Source organism: Leiobunum rupestre, chromosome 2, assembly GCF_980474605.1.
Source record: "Leiobunum rupestre chromosome 2, qqLeiRupe1.1.hap1, whole genome shotgun sequence".
NCBI classification, from domain to species: domain Eukaryota; kingdom Metazoa; phylum Arthropoda; class Arachnida; order Opiliones; family Sclerosomatidae; genus Leiobunum; species Leiobunum rupestre.
In genome coordinates this window covers 29,224,051-29,245,703 of record NC_143385.1, presented here as the reverse complement: position 1 = coordinate 29,245,703, position 21,653 = coordinate 29,224,051, and the positions used below count along the sequence as shown (strand labels likewise).

Below are 21,653 nucleotides of genomic sequence, written 5' to 3'. Positions count from 1 at the left end.
CCGGACCAAATGAAATTGCACGGAGATAAAAAGATGTAATATATATAGAATCATTTATTATTTTAACATAATAGATTTCGAATTGGACGTAGCAATTTTGCTGTTTTGCACTCTTTTCTTAACCAAAAGTTAAATAAACTAATTCGATACCAAACATCTGATCTTTTTCTATTAGACTGAAGCGAAGCACGTCACACCGACGCTATTGTTTTCGGATGAAGATCTTTTAAGCTCTGATGTTTTGTTGAAAATTGAAACTAATACTTTTTATCTCTCAAATTTAAATTGTTTGTCTTATTGCTTCGTACTTTGTTTTCCAGCTACAATACCCCAAATATTTTCGTAAAATGTTGGAGTTCTTCCGAAAGGTAATTTTTGGAAAATACCCCAAAAAATGTCAATTGCTGTCTGCAACGTTGTTGGCAAATTAGGTTTATAAAAGAAAAATAATTACTATTATCCTGCTAATGGGAATAACACTCATAAAGAACACTAGGCTGATAAAGCTAACTTAAATAATTTAAAGCAAACCCATTACAATCTTATAGGATTTGACGTAGTATTATTTGTGGTGAAGGGCGGAACCGTACTTTTGAAGGTGCTAAATAGATTTATAGAGTGTTGAAATAGAATCAAAATTAAAACGTTGAGGTGGTACTTGAACCTCACCTCTTAAGCGGAAAAATAGAACCATTAAGGGTTTAAACATTAACCCCTGGAGGCGCTTGATAGAACTGTTTATGGTTTAATAAAGGACCTATGGGGTGCTGGGTAGAACCGTGGTGTGTTTGAAGAAGAGCCCTTGGACGTGCTAGGAAGAACTATCTTAGTGCTTTGTATATCTTTCATATATTTCATCTTCCTCTTTTGACCATTTTTCCAAATGACCCATTCTACTTGACCGACGGGACTAATTTCATCTACATGACAAATGCAAAGCAATGCTTGACTCATTGTTTAATTTCTCATACTGGATTGTAAATAATGATAAAATACACGAACTGGTTTTTTATCACTTTTTACAATTATTAACTGAATAATTATTGGGTCATGCTGATCGGACGAAGATGAACTTGAACTATTTCTGAACTAAGAATACCTTTTCTACCGGAAATTACTCTGCTTCGTCGTATTTAAGGGTTTTTTTCACTCTTTTCTAAGCTTGTCGCCGTGACCTTTGAACATTACTACACTTAAAAGCACAACAGCACTAACCGCAACGAAGACGACGACTAACTAAAATATTTGGCTATGTTTACTTCTTCTAGTTTCATACCATAAATTTTTGAATTGAAACATTTATTTTTCCGTTAGGGTGGGGTCTAAAATTTCCTTTATTAACTAATGTAATATGTTCTCGATTTTCCAAGAGGGCGGTGAAAGCCACTGTCGGGGGCTTGGGAACTTTTGGGAGGTGGTAATCGATTCCCAAATTTTGAGCTTAAAATATTTTTTCACTACTCGGCCCAAATAATCCACATCTATCCTGAACTAATGATGACAAAAAAGAAGTTAGTTTGGCCAAAACCAGTGGGGAAATATTTGCAATATTAACCAAAATAATTTATCGAAAACTTCTGTCGTGAATCCAGTTTCATATATACCGCCAATCTTTGGATCAAATTCATATTGAGTACCCTACCCACTAAATATTAGAGTGATTGCCACCTTTGACGGAATAAGATTTGACAATCATTCAAGACCAACATAAAGTTGAACCGAAATCTGAATAACCCATATTTACTTTGGAGAAAAGAATTTAACAATTTCGCCACCAGAGTGAACAGAAGCTAGGGCGGATTGGCGCTATTTACGTACCGAAGACACCTTTGTGAGCCGATAATTTTTCTATTCGTTTGTTTCAATAACAAAACCGCCATCTATCGAATTCAAATATTTAGAGTCCAATAAGGCAGTGCGTTCTTTAAATTAGTCTCGCGCAAAAGTACCATTTTGGCCAATTGTGATAATAATAAAGCGCGTGTTAAAACAATTGAAGTTGTGGTGTTGGTCTATTTGATCGAAAAATATGTGATCGACAGTCGTTCATTATACGTTGCAATTGATTGAAATTCCATTTGATCGAATCCCATTTGTCATTTGTTTCATAAGATCGAACCTTCAAATGATCGAATACTATTTGATCTAATTCAAAAGTATTTATAGTACCAGTTGGTATGTTTTTATTTTACCGAATGTCAATATGAAGTGCAGAAGGAATAATGATGGAATATTTCATTGCTTTAACTGTATTAAGCCACAAAGATGAAGATATTTTTACTTAATACACTATATTATGGAATTTTTTATGACATCGACGATAACGGCCCGTTTTTTTTTATATATATATAAATAGGGTCAGGTTAGGTTAGGTTAGGTTGATGTACGCGCGCCGTAGGCGCGTATGCACCGTTGTATACGAGGGGTCTGACCACGTTCACGGCCCTTCTATTGCTAAAAATTAGGTATAGAGTTCGTTTTTTTAATAGGTCTTTCTATTAATTATGTCCGAGATAATATTTTGATTTCTACGTCACTGCGCTCAGGTTTTTTTTCTGTATTAGAGTCTACTGTATCTCATTCTGACTAGATGTTGCCTTTTCGATTTACTCCCAAAAACTAATAGTTTTACCCTACAGTAGCTTTCGATCAAATTTCGTTTGATCAAATGCCATTTGATCCAATACCATTCGATCAAATGCAATTCGATCAAATGGAAATTCGATCAAATGGGACCCGTTCGATCATTTGGGAATCGATTAAATAGACTCAAACCGCACTTATAGTATTTGAAAATACCTATACATTATGGAAACTCGCTAATTAAGATCCTGCTCCCTTTAACAAACTTTACTATTGTTAACGCTCCTTCTAAGGTTCGTATTATTATTTATACTTGAAAAATGTCATAAATCAGATCTGGAGACATTAATCATTTGAAACGGTTTCAGGTGCCTGCAGTTGATTTAAATGGCTGCTTCGTGGACCGTTGAAGCTGGGTAAAAAGAAAACATCACGAACTAATGTTACTTAAGATTGAAAAATTAGTTAAAATTTCATTGACCCAGGAAAGACGCATTCTATATTGTTTAAACGTCGTATCAACAACGAAGCGCGGCTGTTGTTTTAAATATCTCGAATATAAATTTTATTTTCAGTAATTTTTTATAAACGTGCCATAAGAGACTTAATCTTTGTATTCCACGGTATCCGAAAAATCCAAGTAAGTAACAACAATTTTAAGTTTGAGATTATAATTAAAAATTATGAAATAAAAAACCGTTATTAGAGAAAGCTCGTCCTCTACCAAATCCAAAGGCGTTCTGTGAAATGATTTTTATCAAAAACTATAAAACCAGATATATTAAAATGTTGCATAAATATTGGAAAACTATCCGTCTGACGCAACAAGTGTGGAATTTGATTATCGACCAAACATTTTCGTTATTTGAAATCATTAGGCGGAAGTATTTGAGATATAAGTATAGCTTCCTAAAATAAAAAGAAAGTCAATGGTTTTTCAAACTGACTATACATGTAGGTTTTACCCCAGTCCAATCCCTCGAAATGAACTTACTTATTTAAACTAATTTAGTACAGTCTAGCAACCATATTTTTTGCGCCCCATATTGTTTTAATTTCAGATGAGGCTACCATGATGCATTTATTATATGTGGTTTCAGTAGCCAGGTAGTTTTTCCATTCTTATGACTTAGCAGATTCCTTTAAAGCGCCCAAAATATCTATAATGCTACTTCCCTCAGACAAATTCCAGGTCCGGCCCAAGCGGCCCTACCTTTGCGCATGGCTCCGTTCATATTTTAAAATATTGTAATCTCCATTTTAGAAGGAGGCGTTTAAATGTTTAAGATAATTGTTTATATCGAATCAAATTTGGCAAAATGATTATACATTGTTTTCCAATGACGTGTTGTTAATTGAAAAAATATTAATAAATATTATACATAATATTAATATTAATAATAATATCATACAGGCATTTAAAAAGTCGTTTTTATACTGAATTTTATTATCTTAATATTTCAAATTTCGTGTCGGTAACAGTTTAAAACTATTCATATTTAATACATGCATAGTATTTCTATTCACCGTCAATTGAAAAATAGCCAGTGTTTACTTTGAAAAGCCACTAATAAAAGTTTGTCATCTCTTCAAATTTATTTTAAGTACATTTCTTATAGTAAGAACCCGATAATGAAGAAAACATCAGCACCAATTGAGGGAACAGAGTTTCGTCATAATTAAATGCATACCCTCAATTAGGTTTTCTAGCGACGTTTAATATACATTTTTATTTTAACAATTTAAGAACAGCCATCTTTCGAATAATTCTGATAATTTGGATACATGACGAAAAATACCCGCTAAAGAAAACAAGGGTCAAACAAAAATGTTATTAGCCCTTGTCAGGTTAGTAAATGTACGAAACCTAACCTTAACAAATTTAATCCAACAAAATTAAAAATCCTTCATTGCAATAATTTATTATATATGACTAATTTATTTTTTAAGTAGTAGAAAAATTTAACTACTTTCGTAGCTATGTCCAAATGGGCCATTGTTCTTCGTGTATACTGTACCAGAACATTTCTAAAATGGAGTAGCGGCCACTATTATGGAAATGGAACTAAATCTTTTAAATTACACTAGAAGACTCTGTCACACTAAATGACAATAGTCCAGTGTCGCATTATCCATAAGGCTGAATATAATTAAGCTGAATCCCATGGGACCACCATGACCTAGGCCAAAAAGAGGACCGATGAAGCACCATGGGGAGGGGGATGTCGAAAGCCCTAAAGATAGTCAAAGCCTAAGGGCCCTGCCCTGGGTTGAAACGGCACTGCTGTCATCATCAAAATATACATGTTTGAACTTGCATTACTATGCTGGCACAGATATTTTCTTAGAAACAGGCGATTCCAACTGCTAAGTTAGACTTGGCAATAAGCTTCAACTCGAATACAAGTTCACTTTCCTTATTATATATTTTTTTAAGCATTTAATACGTGATTTTGCACAGACATATTCAAGTTTCGAGAAGAACTTATTATTCAAGATCTTCAGTGTGATAAGTAGCAGAGGTTCCTGAAATTCATAAATTGTTGTGCCTGTTTTGCAAGTAAGTGTCCCTCCTATTTTTTCTTTTCGCGGGGAGTACATCTTGTTGACAGCAACCAGTCAATGAATTTGATTAAACGCATTACGTCTTCCATTCGACGTAGTTCAAACCACGACGCAGTATTGTGTATGTAGTTCTTTGTAATTCCATCCCTATACCTATACTGATTATAAAACGGATCACAAAAAATGTCTTTAATAGACTGGCCATAAAGGACACCGCATACGGCTCTATAGAATATAGCTGTCGGTCAGTTTTTCTGAAATATGTTGTACTTCCGAACATCATGAACCCAAGTGGTACCGCGCTCAACGACCAAAACTCCGTATTTTTGTTTTTCTAGGTTTAAGAACGTAAATTTCAAATCCAAGCTGGTAATGAAAGGTTTTCTAGCGTATACCGTTGCCCAACGTGGGTTCACTGTGCTTTTCCTTGTTCTTATAATTTTCTCAGTACTTTCTCTGCGGGTGTCTAGCGGCCAAAATGTGAAGTGTTGGTCGTTGAGCTCCGCAACCCTTTCGTTCATGATGGCCGGAAGAATAACATATCAAAATTTAAGAAAAATTGACCATATTTCAAATTGTTATTATTAATGTATATTTCCGTTTCTAAATAAATTATTTAAAGTTAAAATTTAAACTGCCTCGTATTTCGAATTCAAAACCGCTTCCCGTTTATTTAATCTGCAGATGTGTAAGCACTAAGCAACTGTCATAAATGATATCAGAACTAAGTGCTATTACCTTCTGTTATTTGCCTTTTTTGGAATAGTAATTTAAAGGAAAATAACGCTACCACTAAGGATTAAAATTATAACCTTATATAAGAAATTCTTGGTTTCTAAAAAAAAAACAATAATATGCTTTCCAGAATTTTGTTTTTTACATTTTTGCTTGATAATGGATACAGTTTTGACCAATGGTCAATATTAAGGTAAAAGGAACCACCTAAGGACTGCAATGTAAAGGATGATTTAATTTAAATTTAGTTTTTCACTCGAAGATCTTATCGTCTAAGTTTCGCGGTTTTTTGTTTGCTCGAAGACCTATCGGTACGAGCTATTAGTAAGTTTTTAAATTTCTTCAAATTTGTTTAGGGTTTAGCTTTATTATCCCTTTTCATAATGGACTAATCTACTTATTCGCTAATTTTATCAATGGCCAATATGCCTTGCTACTTCAGAAACCAAGATTCAAACTACTGGTCATTAATAGGGCGACCGCCTAACAATGGTATATTTTGTCGGGGTCTCATGGATATTGGTCAAACATTTCCAAATGAGTTACCTTAATTAATTAATCGATCCCTTTAAATAAATGTTCCAGAGTTGGCTTTCAATTAAGATTTAAATAAACTTAAATTTGGGTATATTTATCGCCCAGCGTGGATTTAAAGCGGCTCCAAAGTTCGGTGGCAAAATGTGTGTAAAGTCAGTATAGTGCGAAATTTAAGGTTGACACTGCCCGCCTCTGTCAAGGCCGAGTGAGGGGTGGGGGTCGGGGTGAATGAAAAGCATGCTCAATTTTCTTTTTTTTTGCCACTGAACTTTGAAGCCCCTTTAAGACTAGTGATTTCAAGCCGTTGTAATTGTGGGGCTCGGGTCGGATTTCTGATGAACCGTCGTTTTATATTCTACTATGTGGTAATATTCTAGTGATTCATCTCCCTAATCCTGTCACATTAAAATCTAAGATATTTGAGCAAAACTGATTCAAGTTACTTTCCATTTCTCGAGTTTTGTTATCCTTATTTGACTCTTGGAATTATTTTTTTTCCAAAACACTCAGATGATGCGATTGGATAGAGAAACGGTTCTTTTGGGGTTGTGCTTTTTCTCAATAGCTATTTCCACCGTAATGGGTTGCGCTGGTCAAAATGCTCGTAAAAATATGAAAGACAGAGGGTACTGGGATTACTCGTTGCCACCATGCAGAGGTCAAAAGGATTGCAGTAAAGTTGGAGAGTGCTATGCGGAGGGAATGCACTACGTTGACTGCAGTTTAATGCCTTCATGGACTAAAGACTTGATAGTGTCGCATCACAACCGGAAACGGAAACGAATCGCTGTTGGAAAAGCCAGGGCCCAAGATGGATTTCTTCCATGTGCTAAGAATATGAAGAAATTGGTAATTCAATTATTTTGGTGTTTTAATTTTAAATTTCTATGCTTCGTGATTGAAAGAATTTAAGTTTAAAAGATACCCAGGAAACACAAAGTCCCCATGATATCGAATCTCGTTTTTAATATCCCCGCTAGGTCACGTTTAAATATCGAAGATTTATACGTCTTCCCTTGGATATTAGTTGAAAGTCAAAATATAATTTTTATGATAATATCTGAGTATCCCAAATGTAGGTCATTGCATAGGTACCCAGCGTAAAGCTTCTATGCTATGATATATTTAACCAAATTCCGCTTTCATCGTGATGTCAGAAATACCCATACTATATTCAGGTTATCCGCTATTCTGAGTGAATAGGCATCTAGTTAAATCCCGTTTTCTCTAATTGGTTATCCATTGTACATGGCCACCTGAAAGTCGCTCGATGACTTAGGCCTAGGGTGGTGCCTTTGGTATTAGCCTAGCTGATTATTATTATTATTATTATTATTATTATTATTGTAGGTATTTGATGTAATAAAGAATTGTTCAATGTTTTGTAACGAGAGCAACCATATGCAGAATAGATTTCAGGGAAAGGCAATTTTAAATTAACATTCTAAATATTATGTTCAAAAATATATAAAATTCGAAATACTAAAAATGCGAATTGCTAATATTTCGGGAAACTTTGAAACCATTACTACTTTGAAGCAAAATCTTGAGAATTCAACATAATGAAAGAATATCGTCATAAATTGTGTAAAGAATAAACTGTTTCGATTTATTTTAAATTCAATTATAAATCCATTGGTGAACATAGATTTTTCACTAGTTTATACATATTTTATAGTTTACTTGTAATGACTGACAAAGATTGGTCAGCAGTACGATTCGAATCGTCTGTGCACAGCAATTGAACCCTTGGTACGATATATGATCCGAAGACTTGATCGTGCGACAAAAATGTGATCTGACGATAAAATACGATCCAAAGTAGGATCCTTGTAAAAACTGTCTTCTTCAGAGCGGAATAATAATAATAATAATATTAATAATAATCAGCTAGGCTAATACCCAAGTCATCGAGCTAATACTTTATATAGCTCTAAATATTGCACTGACCAATGATATTTAGCAACGATTTTATTCCGCATTTCCACTTCCAAACGCGCTCTTGCGGTGTGGTGTGGGAGCGATAATTGTCGCCAGCAATTGGATACATTTCTAGAATATTTTCTAAGAGGTTTAACAAACTGTTTTTTTAATAGCTTTAAATAACTTTTGGTCTTAATTTATTTAATGTCCGCTGTACGATCCTTCTTAATAATAATTATCAGCTAGGCAAAAAAACCAAGTCATCGAGCAACTTTTAATGCCTTAATTTAAACAGTTCGCCGGGTTACAATGCGTAGGAGGGTGGTGGCAAGCCCTTCATGCCACGCGAGCCCACAGCTCCCTACAATTACTATAACCATTCAACTCTACAGCGGCGTAGCCAGAAATTCGTCAAGGGGGGTCGAACTTTGTGAATGTTAAGAGGGGGGTTGAGAAGGGGTGGAAATTTAGTACAGCCATAGGTAGGCCCAAGGGGGTCTGGAAACCACCTCCCTCCTTTTTTCTACGGCACTGCAACTCTACAAGTTTTTTGTGAAAGGAAGACCGAAGAACTAGTCTAGTACGATCCAAAGCAAAACTCTATACGATTATCCTGTGCTTGGAATCTGGCAACCCTGCTTCTATGATTGAAAAGTTGTAGATCTCCGTGATCAAAATAAAAGCGTTCTTTGCGGTCGTAGCACCGGACATTAAACCGGCAATTATTTAAATATCAAACATTGTATTTACTAGAAATTATTTAAACATGTTATGTTTCATATAATATCCACTGGAAAAGGCTATTTTTAATGTCTTTAGTAAGAAGTGCCTCCAATACCAGTAATACTGAAACCGCAATCCCGGTAATGGTGACTGTTTCTTCAGAACCGAACTGCTGACATTGGACTTAGTTCGATCCTGATATTTCGGTAATCTATACAAAATTTTGACCATCATTTTGTTCTGGTTTAATTTTTCTAAAGTCTGTATGCCACGTTGTGATGGGTCTGGCCCATAAGCGAAACCGTGTTCATAAGCACTTCAGCCTACAAAAGCAGCAGTATCGAATCAGCAGCCAAATATTGTTCAACGATTTTTACTTAAATACAACTTATTATTAATCTCTACTGCAATATCATTGTTCGTTTTATAAGGTTTCCCATCACATATGAAGAACTGTTTGATATAGATCTATGAACATGGTACGAGCGACATTGCACCAAAGATGAGCTGTCAAACGGAGCCAACCGTTTCGAACGTTTTGATCGCGTTGATTTAGTTGAGAATAAAAATTATTAAAACTAAAACGATTGTTAAAACTTAGCTCCATTCCGTGAAAATAGATAAAATATCTTCAGTACCCTGTTTTTAATTTTTTGAAAGATGATACTTTCGTACTCCGTGATTAAACAATGGATACTTTTTATATTTTTATACAATTAGAATTAACTTAGTCTTTGATGTAAACAAGGCTGCTAAATATTATAAAGTTGTTTAAATTGTTCTATTATCAACATTACTGTTGTTATAAACAAATTAGTGGTTTTTGCGGGGTTTCATTCAAAGAGACAAACTAGTCTGTGGTTGAACTTTGAAAATTTTTAATGGTCATTGCGTTTTAGCTTAGGAAGCTATGTTTATCGCCTCAACAAACCCAAAATTTATTTACTACCTTCATTTCTAAGCGACCTCAGAACTAAGAAAACATGGAATGATTCTGTTTTTAAAACTACCATTAATGTTTATTTCGTTTTCCAAAATGACGGATTTAAGGGCTCCAAAATTGACCTAATGGTAAAGGAAAATAATTCTTATATTGGTATTACTGGGATTGATAATTTCAATTAGCCAAGTAGCGGTTTTGAACAACCGTATCGGTATTGGAGGCACTACTCTGTTCCACCACTGAAAATGTCAGCACTATTTGTTCTCAGCTCAATGTCGATATATTCTGAAGAACTTAATAAAAAAAATAATTTTAAGGGGATTGTTCAAATTATATATTAGCACTCATTGTTTTATTCATATTCAATTTTAATTTCAGGTGTGGGATGAAAATTTGGCAAAAGAAGCTCAGTGGGTCGCCGATTCGGCTTGTCTTCGATTCGATCTTCACGTACCATGTAATTTCATGGATTAAAATTCACAAAATTCAAATAGTTTTTTTTTAAAGGGGAAATTAGCTTAGTGAAAAAGTCTTACAATAAACAAGTAGATAAGTCCATAATGAAAGGGATAATAAAGCTAAACCCTAAACAAATTTGAAGAAATTTAAAAACTTACTGATAGCCCGTACCGATAGATAGGTCTTCGAGCAAACAAAAACGCGAAACTGGGACCAAATAGAGCTTCGAGTGAATAATTAAATTAAATTAAATAAAATAAAATGGCGAGAAAATCCAACGGTAGACCGGTTTCTGGCTATTTTATATTATTTAATTTAATTTAATTATTCACTCTAAGATCTATTTGGTCCGAGTTTCGCGTTTTGGTTTTCTCGAAGACCTATCGGTACGAGCTATTAGTAAGTTTTTAAATTTCTTCAAGTTTGTTTAGGGTTTCGCTTTATAATCAATTTTCATTATGGACTTATCTACTTATTCGCCAATTGTATCATCCTTTACAATGCAGTCCATAGGTGGTTTCTTTTAACTTAACATAACAATAAACAACATGACGAGACACGCCTGAGTTTCTAGAGCAACTTGCACCTGACAAAACATTATGATAAAGCACTTTCTTGTGAATTTAAAATCAAAATTTTATTAGTATGTTAGGTGTAGTCATTTAATTATATAAAAATAAATTTTTGCGAGTTTATTCAAGATAAATACTTGAAACGTGAATAAAAGTGATAAAAATTTAATATCACACATTCCATTTACCATAGTTGGCCCTCAAATAACTAATTATTATCCCCTTAAAAAGGGGAATATGTGGACTGATTCTTTGTTAATGCTTATTGCAAATTTGGCCACTATTGGCGTTGAAAAACGGTCTTAGATAGATTATGAAATTCCCGGTAAGTTCACTTCTTAACGGACGCTCTAATTTTTTGATCAATATTCTGCAATTGCTTCTTTTCGTGAATCAAGAATGAACCTTTTAATTTATTAAACAATCGTCTCTGAATGAATAACTTAATTATCCATTAGTTCGGTATCTCGAAATTTTCTCGAAACCTTAACTTGGAAGCGGTTAAACAAAGCTAAACTTCAACTATTAGTACGTATAAATACGCTCTACATTACGTAATAATTTCTTCTCTAATTAACATTTATTTCAATCTAGTCTAATTATAATTTTTAGTTTCAAATATCGATGTACGATTCAAATTATTCCCTAGCGGTGCCTGTTTTAAAGCTTATTTTTTCTTGGCATAGTCGATTTTCTCACGGAATTTTAATCAAATACTACTCTGAAAAACCCAATTAGTTAAATACGCAACTATATTTAAAGAAGAAGAAAATAGACTTAAGTCGTCTTTCCTTTTCACAATATTCTTAATCTTTCGTTATTTGAGCAGCTGTCAGCCAGAGTATAAAGATTTGGACTGGACCGACCAGGGCCTCCGTTTTTGCCAAATCGTGGGAGCATACTATTGAAAGCTGGTACGATCACATCCATAGATTCAGAATAAAAGATGTTGCCTGGTACAGAAAAAAGAACGAGCATACCTGGCCTTTTGTCGCAGTAAGAAAGCAATTTCTATCTATAAGTCTTAAAGTTTGTCCTTTCATTTATTTATTTATTTGTATGTCATGTTCTCAAAAACTCGAGAACGTTTAGCTCTAGAGCTTTGCAATTTTAACTCTATGTGCCGGGCCTAATTTCCAACTAAACGCGCTTAATTCGAAATACCTGACATGGTTATTAATCTAATTCAAGTTTATTTTACTCATAATTCCAATTTATTTTACTCGAACTTGGACTTTGGCCTCTTTGTTTCCCTTATCTATTTTTCCGGCTGGTCTCGGCGGGATTTTCTGGGCGCGTCCATGTTTGGTTTTCCCCCTTTCAGCCCCATCCTCCATTACGGATACCCAAAGAGTGGATGCTAGACTCCCCGCTGGTTCCGACTTGCACCTCTATTTTTTTTAAATGTCACGTGGTCGCGCCGTTTTTTGTTTTAAAACGTCGCCCGGTTTGTTTTCCTCTCTTGAGTTCCTTGCTCCCGTCCCAACCTTTAAACCTTTTTAACGGATTAGTGTGAAATTCGTAGAAGGGGAGTTTGTGTGAAAGGGACTTCGTAGAAGGGGAGGCTTAGTAGGATTTTTAAGTAGTTCAGGACTTTTTGCTACGCGTGTTACGTGTGTTACGTTTTGGCTACGCGTGTTGCGTTTTAGTATTTTTTTTTGCTACGTGTGTTGCATTTTTGCTGCGCGTGTCGCGTTTTTGCTACAGCGTTTACCTTTCTTACGTAGCAAACGGTAGCAACAGCTCTAATTCATTAAAACCAAAACCCCGGTTGAAGCCGGGTATTAAAGAATAAGTAACAAAACACCATCATTATGAATACTGTACCCTCCATAGATTTTGGAGACGCAAACTGCGACGTGATTTCTCAATATTTTTAAACTCGTCCTGCTAGCCTTAAACGATTAAATTCAAACTAGTGCAATCGTTTCCAACTGATTTAGCGTAAAGAAATGCTAACACCACCAAAGGATGTCTGGCAATTCAAACATTCAATATTTCGACATTTAATGTTATCAGTGATTATTTTTAGTAAATTAACCAAAAATTTTCATAAAAATTGTTGAATTTCTACGACAGGCCGTAAAGCTCTTGGGCTTTTGGGTTTTGCAGTTGACGAGTGCCAGAAAAAAAGCTTAATGAGAACACAATCTGGGAAGAGGGTCGAAATGGACAATTGGGCAGTTAAGTAAAATTAGGGCTGTGCCAGTACTCAAACATCAACGATTACTCGGTATTTTTTGAGGTCAAGTACTCGAACTCGACCTCGAATAAGTAATTCGAAAATTCTCGTCAATTATCGATTAACAAAAAATTGCATAGTCGGGTACCCGATTAATCGAATAAGCTGTTCTAAGTTCAAAGAGGGTTTTTTTTTAATTTTTTGGGATGGAAATTGTTAACGGTACCTACAAGACGTACAAGAAAAAATGCTTTTCATGACCTTGGGGTGGATCACGGTTTTTAATACGTAGTGCGCCTGCGCAGCTTTTCTTCAAACAATATTATTAATTTTAACTTTTGGTTTGGAGTTTCACTTCACGAGTTCTGATGTCGGCCGTCGTTAGCACTCAAAAGTCTTAAGTTTATCGGTAATATACGGACATCCGGTACATTAATTATTAAAACAAAATGTACATATGATCTTTTAAATTGATGTATAGAAGCGTTTTTCTCCAAGCCGACGTGACGGAAAATTGAAAAATTTTCAGAGTATATTGTCACGGGTAAGAGAGTCAAAACTACTGCGTATATTTCTAACCGACGAGGTTTATTCAAAATACCATTTTGCAAAATATATAAAATAATAGACAATGAAGAGATAGGTTCTTACAACCTGTAACTCAACCCAGCGAGGATAGTATTGGCTTTTGCAGCCAGAGCACGTATCCACGGTTACTAAAGCTGCTGGGCTTACTCAGCCAGTGTCTTCTTTCGTGGGCCGTAGGCGAGTCCCTTCCACTCCGGCTGACCCGGGGTTTTATATCCCACGGTCCATTTTTTAGGTCGGCCGATGGTAGCGTGTTGGTCCGTGCCTGCGTGACAATATAAAACGCTTATTAATCAAATTGAATTTGTGAATTTTAAATAAATCGATGCATTTTTGTGCGTTGAAGAAAATTTATTTTTTTACCTGTGGGTCGCGGACAAAAAGGGCCAATGAGAGAGTTGAAGAGCATATTGAAAACAATAAGAATACAATTGGTTCGGTAAAAATACAGTTATTTTTACTCGAGTCTTGAGGTATTGAAAGAAAACAAGTTCACCTTATTAGGCCAGTAGGCTAGTACACTAGTCTTTTATATCCCACTTAACACTATAATGTTACTTTAGTTGTGGAAACTGTGGTTCGTTGAAATAAAAGGAATATTTTTCAATATTGAAAGTTAGTTTATACTCAATTTAAATTAAATTTCCTAATTACTCGAATAAAAGCAGATTTTTATCAAGTATATTCGATAAACCAACTCGTTAAAAATATGACTCGAGGTTTTTTCTGAATTACTTGACTCGAATAAGAGAAACTTTCCCCTTATTCAAGTATTCGATTGCTCGTCCCAACTTCAATATAACTCGACTCGAAAAGATTTCGTACTCGATCCCCGACTCGATTGTCTAAGACCACTACTCGCTCAGCCCTGTGAAATAACACGGGACTTATCACCCTGCATTGAGGTTAATTGTTTTTTTCGAGGCTTGAATAATCTCGCCAGTCCATCTTTACCAGCCGTACTTACGGTGCTTTGTTGCTAATGGTAATACCATAAGTTTATAATATTGTTCCATAAGTTTGTCACTTTGGGGAATATTTTACTGAGAGCTAGTGACGGAGTGACGTCATCACAAGAAAAAAATCTCCCCCTAGCGAGGTGCTGTGAAAGGCTACGTGTGACGCGTTAGCAAGCGGACGCAAAACGGCGACGAAGCCCGTAATGCAGTCTGTCTCGTGAATAGCTCTCAGTAAAACTTTTGCATGAAAAGAATAGGAAGTGTCACACTTATGTAATAATATTATACACTTATGGTAATACTTAACAGTACAAGTTTTATTTGGCACCACTTGTTAAATGTGTACAGGTTTCTTTGCAGAGCTCTATTTTCATCATTTCAGATGTCTTACGGGCTGGCTTCTAAAGTTGGATGCGGGGTGTCCTGCTTTTTTCACAAATATACAAAACATTACAAACGTTACACGAAGTTTGCGGTTTGCAACTACAGCGATAAATAGTAAGTCAATTTGTCTTGCTTTAAAAATTCGTTGGCGCTACGGAACCCGCTTTAAATTTTAAAATTATGAGCTAGCATTTGATTCCTTTCGTATTTATCTGCAAAATGACGTAAGCCGCGTATTCATGTCATTTCCTTTTTGAAATTTATTTATTTATTTATGAAGGAATCGCAATAATAAGATTTGATTTAAATTCACATAAGGAAGGCGAGTCAAAATTCTAAGAAGGTATTCTTCTCTTGAGAGGAGTTCTCCGTGAGAATTTTCTCCCGGTGAAAACTCTCTAAAAAACGTCAAATGTAAAAAGATTATTTTAAAGATGGCGGCTTACGAGAATGCCACGAACGTTGTAATTTAAGCCTTTGACAATAAATATTGATTTTACACTATTAAACGACAATATATGAAGGAAGAAAACATTTTATTTATAATTTAAATGGAAATATTTCATCGGAAATTAACTTAACATTCGGTTTTCTCTAAAATTCATTATCGTCCACAAAAATATCATACTGTTTATTTTCTTCAGCATCAAGTAAACTGACTAAAATATTAATATTAGCTGCCATTTTTATTGATTATATCCCCCCCCCCCCCGCTTTTTTGACCAAGTGAGAATTTTCATAACCATTCTCACTCTTCTCAAGTTAACTCGTGTGAAGGACTGTCAAAATTTTGAGAATTGAGAATTTTCACTATCAAGATGCGAAAACCCTGTTTCACTTCGAACAGTAGCGGCGCCAGTTCTGTAATTTGTTTGCGAAATAATTTATTTATTTTTCAATATTCAACGCGAGTGAATCGCTTAAGGACACTGCTGTTTTTATTCCTTTCAAAGGTACCAGTAACTTTACTTTGACAGTAGTTTATCTTTTAGTTTTAATTTATCGCGAGCGCTACTATATCCAAATTGTATATTTAATTTTATATTTACAAATAAATGGTTCCTAAACTTACTTTACTTAGTGTACATTAATTTTCGTAAATTTTTAAGTTCTGATGTAAGGGATGTACACGCTAAGTACCGAAGGAATGAATGTAAATTGATAGACTGGAATTCAGTCGTAGAAATAAGTAAATAACCACTTATTTGTTATGTGTTATCGGTACACGAAAAAGGATCAACACACACTCTGTTTTTAGTAATGTTTAAATTCATAATGAGTTCTAATTCTTTCGTCGCGTACCTATTTTACCCAAAAATTGCACCACTTGCTTAAAAACAATTAAATATAATACGTGGATGGATTTGAAAAAATAATGTGGTTGGGGGGGGCCTCCATGGTGGGGGGGGGCTCCATAATTGGGGGGGGGGGGAAGGGCCTCCAAATGGTTGGCCTACCTCCCCAAAAATCCTGGTGCCGCTACTGCCTTCGAATGGAACTTTGTTGTTAGGAAACTCTTGTCGCGGGTGATTAAACAACAACTAGGTAAATACAATAGATTAGAGATGATGAAAATAACAATTAATCGAGGAATGCCCTCACGTGGCAAGTGCAGGTACTTATCAAGCTTCTACTCTGAAGTTCAGACTGTAGATTCAAACCTACCACGCGAAACATCAATTCCGAAAAAGGAAAATAAAAAAAAATAAAGGTGGCCGTGGCTTTACATACACGGGTAATTTCATCACCCGCCGATTCGAGCGTTGATATAGCTCAGGAGGAACGAGATCTTAGCAAAACGGAATAGCCGGCTTTCGAATCTCCTTTACTGTAGGGACTCTGCCAATACCTTCTGGAATTATCAAAAATATGTAAGTCTAACGATTACGAAAATTAAAAATTCCTCGTTGAATATTTTTGTAACGGGTACACACGAAAGTATTTCGTAGCAATTCTGCTATTGTAACGGACTTTTTTGTTAGAGATAAGTTTTACTTGTTTTATATAAATTAAAAGTCAAAGACATGATCTAAGAATACTTATTTATTATTATTCCTTTACAGTCCTCCAGAATCTACGTCTTGTTTATATAAAGAAAGAAATTGTACTTCAGCAGATCGATTGAACAAGGGTAAGTTATTTTTAAATGGAATTAATTAATGCTTTTATTTATATTTAGAGAAAGACTGTTTTGAGATGGTTTAAACTTGATAGCTTCCTCCCAATTCAACTTGAAGTGATAGGGTCAAAATATTTTTGGTGTATTAGATTTCTGCATGAGATATATTAATATATAATGATGATAATAATAATGGTAATGATTACTCTACTTGATAAATATATATTTACTAGCAAATTGAAGTTTTTAAATGGAAGGGTAGGCTTTTCTACATTTCTTGGGTGGCTTATATTGACTTCTTTGGCGGGCAGATTTTTATATTGGTCGCTTCTAGAGTGAGCCGAGAGATTATGTTTAGAGGGAAACCAGAGCTAAATTTATCAAGCCTAATATCTTGAGCCTAACTTTGGGATTTTCCAAAATCATTTTAACTCTTATGGTGAACACTAATATGACATCGAAATCAAAATTCTACCTGTAATAAAATCATAAAATTGTTTTACGTACAAGAATATTAATTATCAATAAACCCAATTAGTACCTTTTTTGCAAAACAAACGTTAATGTAATAAGCTTTCGAAAAATATTGGTGGTTATATTGAGCGCGCGTATTTTTATTTTTGAAGGGAGCACGCCAACTCACGCGAGCCACACTCCTCTTAAATATTAAAAGCGCGTGCGCAAAGAATCAACACAAAATTTTATACAATTATTTAATCCTTATAAAAACTAGAACGGTAGGAATTAGGTAGGGAATCTCCTAAATTTATTTCTCTCCACAACAATTTATGACGTCATCAATGCAGTGGCGGATTATCCAATAGGCTGAGTAGGCTTAAGCCTACGGGCCTGGAGGATAAATGGGCCTGGTAGGATTTTTCTAGAAGGGCCCTCGAGAATAAATAATCCACAGTTAACGCAAAATATTAAAATATTTAAGCTTTTAGTTGGAAAACATTTGTTGGAAAATTGTCCAAACACAAATTTTTGTAATCGCGTTTCCTACTGATTTTCGGATTTCATGTCAACAACCGCCGCTAAGATCGTCTGTATTATCTTCGTTTTGTAGTAAAGCCGGATACATACATACATTATAATACTACTCTGCTTATTGATTTTATCTATATAGTATAATCCAAGCATTTATTTTATGCGTGTATCCTGTTGTTCTCAAAATTGAATAAAATTAAATAAAATAATACTTTGCGAGTAGCCACGAAATAATAACGGACCTGGACAGTACGGATCGGAGTCCGAGTCCATCAGCAATGAGGCGGTTATTTTCGTGACCAATTTTGATAAATTATAATATTTGATTAATTGAATGACTGATTGACTGTGATAAACTGTGCGCTGTTCATAAAACTTAAGGCAAGTGCCAATCAAGGCTGGATTAGAAATTCTAATTTCTGACTCGAGTTATCTGTGCGACCCAAATAGCAAGAAAAATAATTTCGCTGCTTCTGAGACGAATTCAGTTAAAGGGGTTCCAAAGTTCGGTGGCAAAATGTGTGTAAAGTCGTTAAAGTGCGAAATTTACGGTTGACTCTGCCCGCCTCTGCCAAGGCCGAGTGAGGGATTGGGAGGAATGAAAAGCATGCTCAATTTTCTTTTTTTTTTGCCACCGAACTTTGGAGCCCCTTTAAGGTGTGCTTTGTCAATGGTCAGTTCTTCATCTTGTATCATCAGATTTTTTTAGTTATATTTAATTCATAAGAAAGTTTAGTATCGTACAAAGTACAGTCTGTTCCAAAAGTCTTCGACAAAGGGAGTTTTTGTATTTATCTTAAATTTTCTCGAAACGTGTAAACGATAGAAAAATGAAACCAGAAGTAATTTTTAATACTTTTTTATTTCCTTTCACGTGGAGTTGTAGTATTTTGCAAAGCGATAATAGTTACGGCGGAAAAGAGGCGAGAATGGAAGCAATGAAAGTAGAAAATACGTGTAGTAAATTGTAATTACTGGTTTAGCATCCTTTCCTCGAGTGAATGGCTTTTTTTTACAATATTTTGATAGACCCAGTGACTAAAAGTTATAACATTGAAACAATGGCAAGTGTCATACTAATAGAGATTATGTTACTGGTTGTAAAAACGAATTTGGCAGAATCGGTTGAGGGGATAAAAGGCGGAAACCCTTTGCTACACCAGTGATTACAGTTTTCTTCACCTATTTTCTAATTTCATTGCTTCCATTCTCGTATATTTTCCTATACAATATTAATTGTTGTTGAAAAGCTCTGCATTATCGGGGGAATGCCACAGGTGATATTTGACGTCTTTTAGATTTTCCCAAATGGAATCGAAAATTGCAACCGGCTATAGCTCCTCAACCTTTGGTGGTAGAGCAATGACAGTGACACTTTCTAAATATGAATCATCCACCCTGAATCCGAAAATGCCGGTTTCAGGGTCGTAACACTATTATTTGAAAAGTTGTCGAAAACGACATCGGGCGTTTCCGTTTATCGCTTTGCAAAATACGACAACTCCACGTGAAAGGAAATAAAAAAGTATTAAAAATTGCTTCTGGTTTCATTTTTCTATCTTTTACACGTTTCGAGAAAAATTTAAGATAAATGCAAAAACTCCCTTTGTCGAAGACTTTTGTAACAGACTGTACAACCATAAATGCTTAAACGAATAATATCAAAACCGCCGCGGCAAGTTTCCCAAGGTCAAGGGGCCCCTAAACAAAGCTAAGCCTAGGGACCCGAGTGGTAGTTAACCCGCCACTGCATCAATGGGTAAAATTTCGGCTAAGTTATTGACGTATAAATATTATAAAGTTAATTTTCACAAGCAAATATTTGTTTCAAGTGCCATAACATATATATTTTAGAATTCTAGACATAAAAATCTATCTCATAATGTACCCTAAATCACAAAATTTAAAATTGGTTGAAGCTGACACTATCACTTTAATAGAATGTCAATAGGGGGACTTGTCCTTCATCTCTCCTGCTGGGAGGGCGAACTAGACCGAAAGCCCCGTTAAGGGTCACAACATAATCCATTTTCCTAAGTATATCCGAAATCATGGTTGGAAATATGAGTGAAATGAAAAACGTTCTTAACAGGTTTTTGGTTAAGATTCGAAAAATTGGACTCGAAATTCCATCCCTAGTAAATAATATAATTTGAATTCTTGTCAATGGTATTTCCTAAATGTTGCCTCAATCTTAAATCTTACGTGATTTGATGCAGGTAAATTTGTTTTATTGAATTTTCCAAATTCACCACTTAAGCTGGTTGGAAAAATATTAAAGTCTTAAGCTTTCATTTTGAAAGTCAGTTTATGCTAAATATGATATAACATAATTTTTTATTATCCAAACATAAGACTTAGATTATTGACAGAAGAATATGGGGGAAAGTAATGCTTCACAGGGTTCTGAAACCAAATATCTGAAAAATTAACCTAATTTTTTTTAATTTTAAGAAATATTAGGCAACCTTTATTAGCTATTCTTCAATATTTAATTTTAAATTAATTTCAAATTCTATTTTAAAAACTTTGTTTTGGGACTAGGCAAGCAATAGCAATAACTATGCAAACATATTTAATTAATATGGTTATCTTAGTTATCAAAATTCAATTATTTGATATTTTCCATTTATAATCTCGTTTTATGGCTCATATTACGAAATATTTAAATATATTTCAATTTAATTTATAGGTTGTCTCAACTGAGCAGCATATGTTTCATGTTTCTATGGGAAAGACGGAATAATTCACTTTCAAAATGGCGGAAAATAGAAATGTTACCACAAATGTTGACTTTCCGGTGTTGATAAAATTGTTATATGATAAAAAATAAAATTACACGTTGCAACGAAATTCAGTTTAAACCTGTCCAGTAAATAACAAAAGTCAAACGGGTCTTTAACACTTGGTCAGGACAATTACATCTTAAAGCTTTTCACTCTTCAGCAAGTAAGAAAATCTTCTGAACTTGCCTGCTCGAAATATACACATCTTAGAGACATCAGGGTTACTTAGCAATACATTATGGTGAAATTGATTTCATGAGATAACTATCAATTTATATTTGAAAACCTAGTTATAATGCATCAATATTTATGTTTGTCACTGTTGTTTTAAGTCTGCTGGGGTGGCGGAGTGGTTAGTGCTTTGGCCTCGTGGAAATTAGAGCCGGGTTCGATCTTAACTTGTGGCACTGAGTTATCTTTCCGCTAATTAAGTGGGTTTTCGCTTGAGTTTTAAGGTTTCCCCTTTCCATCAAAACTTTTAGAGGTTGAGAGTATTAGTTAGTGTAGGTAGCTGTGGGCTCACGTGGCATGGAGGGCTGGCCACCACCCTCTTAGGCATTGTAAGCCGGCCACCTGTTTAAAGGCATTATAAGTCGCTAGATGAC

At 34.8% G+C, this 21,653-nt stretch overlaps 1 protein-coding gene across 2 annotated transcripts; it reads left to right on the top strand.

Annotated features, from left to right (window-relative positions):
- Positions 1-3,140: 3,140 nt before the first annotated feature.
- On the top strand, positions 3,141-21,131 carry LOC149957284 (venom allergen 5.02-like). 2 transcript variants are annotated; one of them, XM_090164765.1, is made up of 8 exons: positions 3,141-3,223; positions 5,045-5,143; positions 6,931-7,269; positions 10,388-10,466; positions 11,870-12,036; positions 15,152-15,267; positions 17,217-17,284; positions 20,955-21,131. In XM_090164765.1, the coding sequence occupies exons 3-8, from the start codon at positions 6,931-6,933 to the stop codon at positions 20,966-20,968; spliced, it is 783 nt and encodes a 260-aa protein (XP_090020891.1). In that variant the 5' UTR covers positions 3,141-3,223; positions 5,045-5,143; the 3' UTR covers positions 20,969-21,131. The 2 variants fall into 2 exon arrangements, with proteins under 2 accessions (XP_090020891.1, XP_090020892.1); XM_090164766.1 differs by having other exon boundaries at positions 3,194-3,223; positions 5,021-5,143.
- Positions 21,132-21,653: the final 522 nt, after the last annotated feature.

Excerpts from the sequence above, each read along its gene's own strand:
- LOC149957284 (XM_090164765.1), top strand. The coding sequence starts at position 6,931 with ATGATGCGATTGGATAGAGAAACGGTTCTTTTGGGGTTGTGCTTTTTC. Across the intron at positions 12,037-15,151 it reads ATACCTGGCCTTTTGTCGCA|ATGTCTTACGGGCTGGCTTC; the intron begins GTAAGAAAGCAA and ends TCATCATTTCAG. Across the intron at positions 15,268-17,216 it reads TGCAACTACAGCGATAAATA|TCCTCCAGAATCTACGTCTT; the intron begins GTAAGTCAATTT and ends ATTCCTTTACAG.